This window comes from Oncorhynchus masou, chromosome 18, assembly GCF_036934945.1.
Source record: "Oncorhynchus masou masou isolate Uvic2021 chromosome 18, UVic_Omas_1.1, whole genome shotgun sequence".
In the NCBI taxonomy this organism is placed as follows: Eukaryota; Metazoa; Chordata; class Actinopteri; order Salmoniformes; family Salmonidae; genus Oncorhynchus; species Oncorhynchus masou.
This window is the reverse complement of record NC_088229.1, coordinates 39,006,658-39,018,679: the sequence shown is the minus strand read 5'-3', so window position 1 is coordinate 39,018,679 and position 12,022 is coordinate 39,006,658. Positions and strand designations below refer to the sequence as shown.

At 41.4% G+C, this 12,022-nt stretch overlaps 1 protein-coding gene and 1 long non-coding RNA gene across 7 annotated transcripts in view; one reads left to right on the top strand and one right to left on the bottom strand.

Moving 5' to 3' along the window:
* Positions 1 to 5,680, bottom strand: part of LOC135504557 (DNA (cytosine-5)-methyltransferase 3B-like) — a 58,543-nt gene extending 52,863 nt beyond the window's left edge. For 2 of the 5 annotated variants that reach the window (XM_064923258.1, XM_064923256.1), the window contains exon 1: positions 3,367 to 3,462. In XM_064923258.1, coding sequence (XP_064779330.1) covers positions 3,367 to 3,447 — 81 coding nt within the window. In that variant the 5' untranslated portion in view covers positions 3,448 to 3,462. The other 3 variants (XM_064923261.1, XM_064923259.1, XM_064923260.1) reach the window with 3 other exon arrangements.
* Positions 5,298 to 10,582, top strand: LOC135504558 (uncharacterized). Of its 2 annotated transcripts, XR_010450142.1 has the most exons (5): positions 5,298 to 5,461; positions 5,960 to 6,013; positions 6,130 to 6,232; positions 7,818 to 7,936; positions 9,642 to 10,582. It is a non-coding gene; the product is annotated as an uncharacterized LOC135504558 (long non-coding RNA). The 2 variants fall into 2 exon arrangements; XR_010450141.1 differs by lacking the exon at positions 7,818 to 7,936.
* The last annotated feature ends 1,440 nt before the right edge of the window (positions 10,583 to 12,022 follow it).

The following is a 12,022-nucleotide window of genomic DNA, read 5'->3' as shown; positions in this document are numbered from 1 at the left end:
TTTACAGAGAGTACTAGTGACACAGACAGTGGTGAGCTTGAGAAAGGCTGCAATGCATGCAGGAGGAGGGAGAGGAGACACAGAGATAGGAAGCAAGCAGAGAGGACAGTACAGAGGTTCCAAAACTTGAGGTCGGGACCCAAAGGTTGTGCACAAATTTGTTTACATCCCTGTTTATGTGCATTTCTCCTTTGCCAAAATGATCCATCCACCTGACAGGTGTGGCATACCAAGATGCTGATTAAACAGCATGATCATTACACAGGTTCACCTTGTGCTGGGGACAATGAAAGGCCACTCTAAAATGTGCAGTTTTGTCACACAACACAATGCCACACATGTCTCAAGTTTTGAGAGAGCGTGGAATTGGCATGCTTACTGCAGGAATGTCCACCAGAGCTGTTGCCAGATCATTTTATGTTCCTTTCTCTACCATAAGCTGCCTCCAACATCATTTTTGAGAATTTGGAGGTATGTCAAACCGGCCTCACAACCGCAGACCACGTGTGACCACGCCAGCCCAGGACCTCCACATCTGGCTTCTTCACCTGCTGGATCATCTGAGACCAGCCACCCGGACAGCTGATGAAACTGAGGAGTATTTCTGTCTGTAATAAAGCCCTTTTGTGGGGTAAAACTCATTCTGATTGACTGGGCCTGGCTCCCCTGGCCCTCCACCCCCTCCCATGGCTGCACCCCTGCCCAGTCGTGAAATCCATAGATTAGGGCCTAATTTGATTTATTTCAAGTAATATAAACAACAATATACACATTTTTCTACGGATGTCTACCCAATGACCTGACAGAGACAATGCAATATTTTCTACGTTTTGGCAATTGAATGCTCACTATTTTTGGCTTTGGTATTTCCATTAAAAAGCTCTAAAATCATTAAATGTAAAAATAAAACAAAAACTTTAAAAAACAAACTGAACTCAAAAAGCACTATTCCCTCAACACTACTATAGGCATACATTAAAATGCAATCAATATGCAAATAACAGTTTACAAAAAAACGTTGATATCGGTGGTTGTTCGTCTTATCTCGTTAGCCCCCTGACTGAAGTTTACAGCGTACCCACCTTTTTGTTCACCACTACATCACAGGATACAGCACAATGGGCTCAGAATGAGGCCCGGGAGCAGACCAGACATGTCCATACACTTCCCCGGGAGTAAACACACACACAGAGGCCGGGAAGGACCTAACAGGTCAACAGTATTGTCAAACATGCCTCTGCAAAGAGAGAGAGGAATTTGTCTCGCAGGATAGTGATTTGACCCCGCTGGAGGGCAATGAGCGAGGTCAGATAAGGCTGGTTGGTGCCTAGTGATCAGGCGGTTACCAAATTGAAATCGTGTGTTGGGGCACTGCTGTTGTTTTGTTTGAGAGATCATTTCAGAGAGATAATTTCAGCCACTGGCTGAATGTTATTATCAATGGGAGGGGCTCAAAAGTCAGCCCTGCAGCACCCCATAAACCAAAGAAGAAGTGAAAGATCACATACAGCTTACTATGCAACACCTACATCCCCATTTGCATGAATATTCCAGGCATTAAAAGAAGAAGCCCATACCAAGACCAGAAACAGCCAGGGCCACAGGTGCATCCTGCAAACTACAGGGGACACACACTCACGCTCTCTCTCTCTCTCACACTCACACACACACACACACTCTCTCTCTCTCTCTCTCTCTCACACACACACACACACTCACACACACACTCTCTCTCTCTCTCTCACACACACACACACACACACACACTCACACACGCTCTCTCTCTCTCTCTCACACACACACACACACACACACACACACGCTCTCTCTCTCACACTCTCTCTCTCACACACACACACACACACACACACACACACACACACACACGCTCTCTCTCTCACACTCTCTCTCACACTCACACTCACACACACACTCACACACACACACACACACACACACACACACACACACACACACACACACACACACACAGCCAAGGTAAGTCTTAATGATCCTCTCTAAATGACTCAAGATTAGTCTGTAAATAAATACCTTTTCAACAAGCTTTCAAACCTCTGTTTTTACTGCTTCTTAAGAAACACTTTGAAATGCAAAGCCACATTGTGAAGTTAACACTGGCAAAAGCCATGGCGACTGAGAGGGTGAAGGTAGGAGGTGGAGGGTGGGGGGACAATAAGGGGCCACATCAAAGTTCTTTCGGCAGCCTGAATGTCAGAGATTAGGGCTACAACATGAAAGGTTTTTTTTTTACCCACAGGGGGTGTCACCGCTAACAGTCATTACAATTCTGCAGCCTACCTTTAAATGAACTATTCATAAATTATGTATGCAAGAAACTGTAGGCCTACAGTATTTGTTATATTTGTAACCTCCAAATAGTTCAAACTGGTGCAGAAAAAAATGAAACATGTGGATGTTTTAAAATGAGTGTGTTCACACGTGCGCCTGCAGCGCGTATGAGGGGTCCGAAGATGGTTCATGCCATCCCTCGCCACTAAGCACAAAGTATAGTTCTCGAAAGATGAACAACCAAGCCAAAGCAATGAGTTTTTGTTCTTAATTAGAAACGGTATCCGTGAATGTGTGGTTAATAAAAATGTATCTTTGGAAATCCCACTTACCGCGGGCATGCCTTGAGCAGGCCCAAGCGGGTTCACACGATGCGGTTTCGGCTACAGTCAAATACGCCAATTATCCTATTACTTTCGCGCTGATGCGTGTGAACTCTCAGAGAATAAAGACCCAACTTCAAAGACTCTGCAAACTTGATATAAATATCCACGCAGGTGCACAACAGTTTACGAATTCTGTAACACTCAAACAACTAGGCTAGGGTTAAACACCTATTATATTAAGTTTCCAGCATTACAATGTAGGCCCATTAGGCCCAGTACATACAATGATTACGAAGGCACATATTCTTACAGAAAACAACTATTCCAAATAAACCATTAAAAAACTATCACTCTCTCTCTGGCACGACATGGATTTAGGAAACATGCGCTTGGCTTGTATGAAAAACGTCGCAATCAAATTTGAAATTATTTTGAGGAAATTGTGCCAATGCCACTATAGCAATGTAACACTTCGGTAGTCGAGTTCTAGTTGAACCAACGTTTAGATAAACGTCCAAAGACACGCTAAAAAAATGAATCACCGTCTTCTTGAAAATCACAAACTAGCCTACTCACGCGTAAAAATGCATTAGATTCCACTCGCAACGTCTGTTGCCAACTGTACAGGCTACTAACTGCGCGACCCAGATCAACTCGCTGAATTTAAACTGCAATATTAAACATTTCGATACAGAACACAATACAGTTCACAGTAAATAGTAAATTTCACCGTAAATAGCCCTATTTTGCCATGTTTGATGATATGTTGGATATTTTCCCTTCCTTCCTTGTCTCCAACTTTCATAATCATGCATCCGCGCAACCTTGTTGCGTCAATTACATCGAAGTGTGGCATGTCTTTAAGCAAAATAAAGTTGGAATTAATATAACTCCCAATCGAACAAATGACTGTAAAAGTAAGAAAGTGGTCAAACCTCATGCAGGAATTCTTACGGTCTCAAGCAGCATGCTGCTGTGGCGTAAATTGATCTCCTGAGTGCTGTTTTGCAGAGAGCACAGCCCAGGCTACATGAACACTTATCACGAGAAGTGCAACTGTACAACAACAAAAAAATACCTGTTGCAGAGGTTGTAATTCGGAAAGAAAGAGGGGGAACAGTTGAAATTGATTGGTCCTCTCTCACTGCTTGGCCCACACTCTACCTACTTCAACCTACGCACGCATTCTTCTTCTTTTTTTTTTACACTGGCGGAGAATATTTTAAGCCGAGTTCTTTACTCAAACTTGCCTGCTGCAATCTTTTTTCCTCTTTTTTTTGCAACAATATTCAGGCGTAACTTTTCCCGGGTCTCGAATCACGCTGTAGCTGAATGAAAAATATATTTACCTTTTCCAGTGTTAACCCTTAATAAACCTACGTTGCATTATACACAATTTATAAACTGCTCTGCCAATGGTCTAGTTAGTAAGTACCCCACTGGTCCTTGTTAGGAGAGTGCGTGTACGTGTAACCGAATGTCCACAATAACAATATATCCAAACATTTGAGGTTGTCACTGAAAAAGGATTGCCCATTCTATTCATTTACTGAAGTCTTATTAAATCCATTGGTATAATAGCAAATGCATCATCATAACTGTGCCCATTTAAATTTTATCGCACATTTGTCTTACATGTTCCTATGTTTTGTATTGTAGCCTATGTAATGTGCTTTGTTCATCCTACCTGCAAACCAAACTTGAATTCGTGAACAAAGCACATTACATAGGCTACAATACAAAACATAGGAACATGTAAGACAAATGTGCGATAGAATTGAAATGAGCACAGTTATGATGATGGTTCCAACCGGCGTGTCTTTGTGAGACGCAGAGTAGGTGAACGGATGACCTCTGCATGTGTATTTCCCCCCGTGAAGCATGGAGCAGAAGGTGCTTTGCTCTCGACACTGTCTGTTATTTATTTAGAATTTAAGGCACACTTCACCAGCATTCCTACCACACCATTCTGCAGCAATACACCATCCCATCTGCTTTGTGCTTAGTGGGACTATAATTTGTTTTTCAACAGAACAATGACCCAAAATGTCATAAGGTGAATTCACCAATTTGTAAGTCGCTCTGGATAAGAGCGTCTGCCAAATGACTTAAATGTCAATGCAAAACACACCTCCAGGCTGCATCAGATGACCTGGCATCCACAATCACCCGACCTCAACCCAATAGAGATGATTTGGGATGAGTTGGACCGCAGAGTGAAGGAAAAGCAGGAAACAAGTGCTCAGCATATGTTGGAAAAGCATTCCTCATGAAGCTGATTGAGAGAATGCCAAAAGTGTGCAAAGCTGTCATCGAGGCAATGCCTCTCAATGGCCAATACATAGCATTAGTAAACCAGGATTTATATACACATTGGGCAAACCAGACTTCATGGCTAAAACTTTGTAGAGAATACTGAATGAAGATGTACCCCTCTCAGGCCCCTGAGCCTGGGGGATCTGATGGGACATCTGAATCCGACTTAAGGAGCAAAATATAGATCTATTTTTTAAATATATATACTGTATTTTGTTTACCTTTGGAATATTATGAGTATGTTTTTCCCCCTTCCGCTATTATGATCAGTTTTCACCCCATCTAGTAGGTGGCGGCATGCACTTCTAACGTTTGTTTGCGGACCTCCATAATACAATAGAAGAAACAAGTATGGAACGTGCGGAGTTGAATAGCAAGACAACGAACTTTGAATTTGCTGATCAGTGCACTAGCTGACAGCAACAATTGTGCAACTTCAATTTACTAAAGATACTTTACCAGATTCTGTGAGCAATGACTTTCTGAACATTAACAAATTCAACGAGCAGGTGAGCATTCGATAACGTGAAATGGTCGTTTTGAGTATGAACTCAGTACAGTGAGCAAAAGTGAACTGTAAACACTGCAGGGGTATATTCATTAGTCCGATTCTGTTGCAAAACGTTTCTTAAACGGAACGAAACGGGGCGGGACCTACCTGAATTTGTCAAATAGAAGCTCTCGTTTTTCTCTTTGCTTCCGTGTGGTTCTTAAACGGTGAATGCAATGAATACACCCCTGCAAATATTAGCTGCATGCTTGCTTGTACTTACGAATTGACATAAAGCCTAACTGATTTCGAAACATGCTGCTTTTAGTATGATGCAATGTTTCGAAATGTGTGTAGTTAGGCCATACACGTCCCAGGTCACATGACTAGGTACGGTCACATGATTCATATGAGGTCTGGCCCATCTAACCTAACAACAAAGTAGATCTATGGCGACTATGAATCAATGTACTGAATAGACCAATAAACTCTGTATTCTTAAACTGTTTCTCTGCAGCAATTTACAAGTCTGACTGAGATTGTTTTCAATTTCCTATTGGATCCAAAAGAGGTAAACACACTCATGAGGACAGACATATATGATCTTATACTTACTTGTGTGCTGGATGTGTGAACAGACTGCCACTTGACTGTGTTTCCTTCATTCATTGTAGTGTGTATTTGCAGATGACCAGGCTCTTGCAGCAGCTGAGTGAGTTTGCAGAGGAGAATGGGATGAGTGCAGGCCCTCTGAGAAACCTTATGAAGAGTTTCATGCTGCTTCCCTATGGTGAGACTGACAGACAGCACTCACAAATAAAGAGATTTAGAGATAACTTGTGTATACAACGTGAAATACACCTAAACCAAAATATGGTAAAGAGTCCAGTACATATCTTAGTATATTAGTATATCAATTAGTATATCACTTTTAGAAAGTTTTGCAAATTTTAATGAAATAAAAAAAACTGAAATAACTTATTTACATAAGTATTAAGACCCTTTCAGCAACTCTAAATAGACTCTAAATTGAGCTCAGGTTCATCCTGTTTCCATTGATCAGCCTTGAGATGTTTCTACAACTTAATTGGAGTCCACCTGTGGTAAATTCAATTGATTGGACATGATTTGGAAAGGCACACACTTGTCTATATAAGGTCCCATGGTTAACAGTGCATGTCGGAGCAAAAACCAAGCCATGAGGTCGAAGGAATTGTCCGTAGAGCTCAGAATCAGGATTGTGTTGAGGCACAGATCTGGGGAAGGGTACCAACACATTTCTGCAGCATTGAAGGTCCCCAATAACACAGTGGCCTCCATCATTCATAAATGGAAGAAGTTTGGAACCACCAAGACTCTTCCTAGAGCTGCCCGCCCGGCCAAACTGAGCAATGGGGGGAGAAGGGCCTTGGTCAGGGAGGTGACCAAGAACCCGATGGTCATCTGACAGAGCTCCTCTGTGGAGATGGGAGAAACTTCCAGAAAGGCAACCATCTCTGCTGCACTCTACCAATCAGGCTTTTATGGTGGAGTGGCTAGACAGAAGCCACTCCTCAGTAAAATGCACATGACAGCCAGCTTGGATTTTGAGGCACCTAAAGCACTCTCAGACCATGAGAAACAAAATTCTCTGGTCTAATGAAACCAAGATTGAACTCTTTGGCCTGAATGCCAAGCGTCACGTCTGGAGGAAACCTGGCACCATCCCTACGGTGAAGCATGGTGGGGGCAGCATCATGCTGTGGGGATGTTTTTTTAGCAGCAGGGACTGGGAGGTTAGTCAGGATTGAGGGGAAAGATCAACAGAGAAAAGTACAGAGAGATCCTTGATGAAAACCTGCTCCAGAGAGCTCAGGACCTCAAAATGGGGCTAAGGTTCACCTTCCAAAAGGACAACGACCCGGAATGGGATCGCGACAATTCTCTGAATGTCCTAGAGTGGCCCAGCCAGAGCCTGGACATGAACCTGATCGAACATCTTTGGAGAGACCTAAAATAGCTGTGCAGCGACGCTCCAACCAACCTGAGAGGGCTTGAGGGGATCTGCAGAGAAGAATGGAAGAAACTCCCCAAATACAGGCATACCAAGCTTGTAGCATCGAGGCTGTAATCGTGGCCCAAAGGTGCTTCAACAAAGTATTGAGTAAAGGGTCTGAATACTAAATGTGATATTTCAACAAAACATTTTTTATACATTTCTAAACATTTCTGAAAACATGTTTTTACTTTGTCATTATGGGGTATTGTGTGAAGATTGAGGGAAAATGCCATTCAATATATTTTTGAAATAGGCTGTAACATAAGAAAAAGTCAAGGGGTATGAAGACTTCCCGAATGCACTGGAAAATGTGTTCGATTTAATTATGTGGTTACAGCAACATAAAATGGACAATGTTTATTTGAACTCAAAACCAAGATTGGAAGAAAAAAATTCCAGGTGCCCTGAAGAAAAATCTGACGGCAGACCAAGTCTAAGAGGACCTTCTGGCTTTAGGTATGTTGTAATATATATGTAATAAACCCCATGTACACTATCAAAGCTGCAAATACTCCAGTCTCCACAGTCCATATTGGTACTGAGCTTTACAGTGTCATTAAACAACTTTTAACCATAACTTTTAATTGATAGGATTCAATGATGCCAAGGCAGCCCATTTTTCACAACATGTATGTTACAACATTTAATATCCTATCCTCCCTGTTGGATATTGAATTGAGAAAAAATGTAATTGATTGAATAATTCTTTTCAGTGGAGCAGCCACTACCCTGTGTTGTCCAGGCTGGCTGTAGGGCAGACTCTTATGGTCAACCAGCTGGTTGACATGGAGTGGAAGTTTGGTGGTAAGACAAATAACCTTAGGATAGAAGTTCCCTTGCGAATGGTCCACTCTTTTGTGATCCTCCCCACCTTATCGTATAATGTAGATGTGTGTTTCACTCATTTATACTGAACAAAAATATGAATTCAATATGCAAAAATTTCAAAGATTTTTAGTTACAGTTCATATAAGGAAATCAGTCAATTTAAATAAATTCATTTGGCACTAAACTATGGATTTCACAATACAGACATGCACCGGTTGGTCACAGACACCTTAAAAAAAATGTAAATCAGGAAACCAGTCAGTATCTGGTGTGACCACCAGTTTGCAAAAATATTGTAATCAAATTAGATAATTACTTTTAAATTCAGAAAGGATTGTTGCAACAACAACAACAACAACAAAAATCGTACATCTTTCTGTTTTCTCAATGACATTTAAATCCGCATTGAAAAAAGGCGCAGGTTTACGTTATTCCATCTGAGCGAGTCTGACCACAAGTCAGAGACCACTATGACACACCAATGCGTTTGATGGATTGCGGGAAAAGAGCAGGAACAGGATTTTAATAGGCTACAGTCCAGGCTGTCTTCCAATGGTGTGACTGCTGTCGACATCATCCAAAGATTTTCCAACTTGAAGAAATACCCTTACAGGCCATTTTGAGCCTGTAATCGAACCCAAATGCTGATGCTCCAGATACTCAATTAGTCTAAAGAAGATCAATAAGCTTTTTAAAAGGATAAACTTGGATTAGATAACACAACGTGCCATTGGAACACAGGAGTGATGGATGCTAAAAATGGGCCTCTGTAGTCCTACAGTTTGTAGATGTTTCCAGCTACAATAGTCATTTACAACATTAACAATGTCTACACTCTATTTCTGATCAATTTGATGTTATTTTAATGGACAAAAAAAGTACTTTTCTTTCAAAAACAAGGACCTTTCTAAGTGAGCCCAAACTTTTGAACGGTAGTGTATCTCATTCAATTGGTAATATTAATTTGTCCTCTTCTAATGCCTCTTAGAGGGAAAGTAATCAGATTACGTTACTGAGTTTGGGTAATCCAAAAGTGGTTACCTGTGGACATGTGACTAGTAACCCTGACTAGCACAATATACAGAATCTGTCCATGTTCATAATTTCGAGGAAATTGGCACATTGCAGTGTTCTACACTATTTGAAAATATCTCTACGTCTCTTCCAGCTTAAGTTGGTCATCAGAAAGGGGAACTCAACTGAAAATGTCTACATGGGTGAAGCTCTTACTCTGGCTGCGCTATCTCCTAGTCAACATGTCATTGGTTCACTTTGCCTATTGTTCTTGGTGTCATTGACAGATTTGGTCTGTTTTTTGTTGTTCTTTCTTCAGAGTTGACCCTCCCCCGGTTTTACAACTACCTCCATGAAATGGAGAGGGCCAAAGCCAGTATGGACTGCTTCAGCTGAGCTTTATCACCAGTAACATGAGAATGTACTGAATGTGTCCTTGAGGGACAGGAGGAAACATGAATGGAGTTGCCAGCGACAGTGGTTGACATTGGGTCTGCCCGAAATGGCATACTGTTCCCATTATGGGACAATACTTTTGAACGGGGGCAAAGTAGTGCACAATATAGTGAATAGAGTGCAATTTGGGACGTACAATGAGTTCAAAATAGAACATACAGAATCTGAAGGAAACGTCCAGATTCTCACATACCATTAAACGATTTCAATATTTTGTCTTTTGAAATGTGCACAGTTGTTTTTCGCAGTAGAGATTTTGTGTGCGTGAGAAACTCTTTGCGGGTGTGTTTTGAATTGTAACCCAATTACTTTAATTCCATTGGCTGTCACTACAAGTGATGTGAGGCATACATGTAACTGTTTTTTTGTTGTTGCAATCTATAATCATTTGTATCACAGATTTCCTTCAGTTTATTTTGTCTATTTTATTAAGTATTCAGATGTCATATTGGTCTGCTGCAGTGGCGTGCCGTGGGCCTGGGGCCTGGGCCTTCAGTGAGGTCCTACACAGTCCCACCCGAATTAATCCACCTCTTATTACCATCATTATGATGCCATGGCTCTAGACACTATACATTTAGATAGGAAAACAGTATAACCAAGTTGTGCGTCACCTTGAAATTGAAATTTTTATTCAGAAAATTGCAGGGGAAGAGTACAATACAGTACAGTTCAACTAATAGGCAAGAACATAGTCGAGTGCAACAGAGTTATATTAATATTCTTCTTCTATCCATTTCTGGTCCACAAACTTTGAGCTTTAAGTTAAAAAATAAATAAATACACTTCCTGTTTACCCAAAAACATGACACAATCAATGAGTCTTTTCAATATTTCCCTATTTTTCTTCACCTTTTCATTGTGCAGCTCCATTGCCATGCGCGCTTGTTCGTTGAGCTGTAGATCCAATCGGGTGTCTCCAAAAGTTTTCTATAGCACCATTGCTTGTAAGTGCCCAGCCGTACTTTGGTGTCTCTTTGCTACCTTGGTTAGACAACTCAAGTTTGCAAAGCCAGTGTGGCTCCAAACACCAAATCGATCACTTGCAAATAATAGGCATTTCCAGCAGTACAGTTTGCAGTGCTTCTCGGAGCCTGTGAGCCATTGATAGCGCTCGTAGTTGGAACTTTGAGTCGGGCAACCTCTCCTTACAATGTCTAACTTTTCTTGAAAAGTTTGTCTTGAGAATGGCGTTATAATTGTATCCTGGACCAAATCGATATCTTCTCCTCCTTCCGCCCTTGTGGATTGAAAAAACAGCTTAGTAGTACGCAAATTAATTTGTTTAGCAAATTCAGTTTCCAGTACCCATAGGACTTGCCTCTCAATATTGGTGATCCAATCAAAAGACGTGCACGCACTACGCCTGCTAGCTGGCTCCTGGGTAACACTGGAGCCAGCCAGCAGGCGTACAATAGCCAACTCTAAAGCTGATTGGTTGACACTAAATTTTCATTTCCATTCACTTTAAGCTACAAGCGCCCGCACTGTTGATTCTGAAGGCCTGAGGGCAGATTTTAGACCCCTGGCAACACATGATGGCTGAATATGATTGGATAAAAGACCTAACATAAAGACCAGCCCTCCAAGTCTCAACCTGGGGCTGGAAGCAGTGCAATCAAGAGGAAAGCTATGAAATGAAGAGTGTAACTCTTACTCTGGGGAATCATTTAATACATATTTGTGGGAAAACATATTTAAAAAAAATTTATATTCTGATGATGTTTAGGCCAGCAGAGAATGCCTTGCTGGCCCTGACGGCCCACCACTGGTCTGCTGTAGGTATTCACATAATGATGAATGAATGCTAGAAATTCTGAACAATATCCTCAGACAATTATACAGCAAGATTATTACGCTGACATAGAAGATACTATTGAATTGGCTCTAATAACAGTAATAACAGTAGCTATTCCACTGACAGCATAATGAGAGAGAGGGGCTTGTGCATACTAGTTGTCACGCCATCCTACTTCTGTACCTCAATTATCCAACTAGTCGCATCAAATGTACACCCAAATATGTTCTACTGTCATTTGAGCCCGCAGCAATGGCCTGCCATTTGTGGGCATTCTACATTCATTAAATGTTTTGAAAGTGTTTTGCGAAATAAGAGCTTGAAACAGAAAACAACCTAACACTGCCTGCATTGCTTGATGGTTACATTGTCATAATAACCAATAGGGTGTTGATCAGAATACGTGATATGTTTTTGGAGAAATACAAGCTTGGAAAATGTCATTG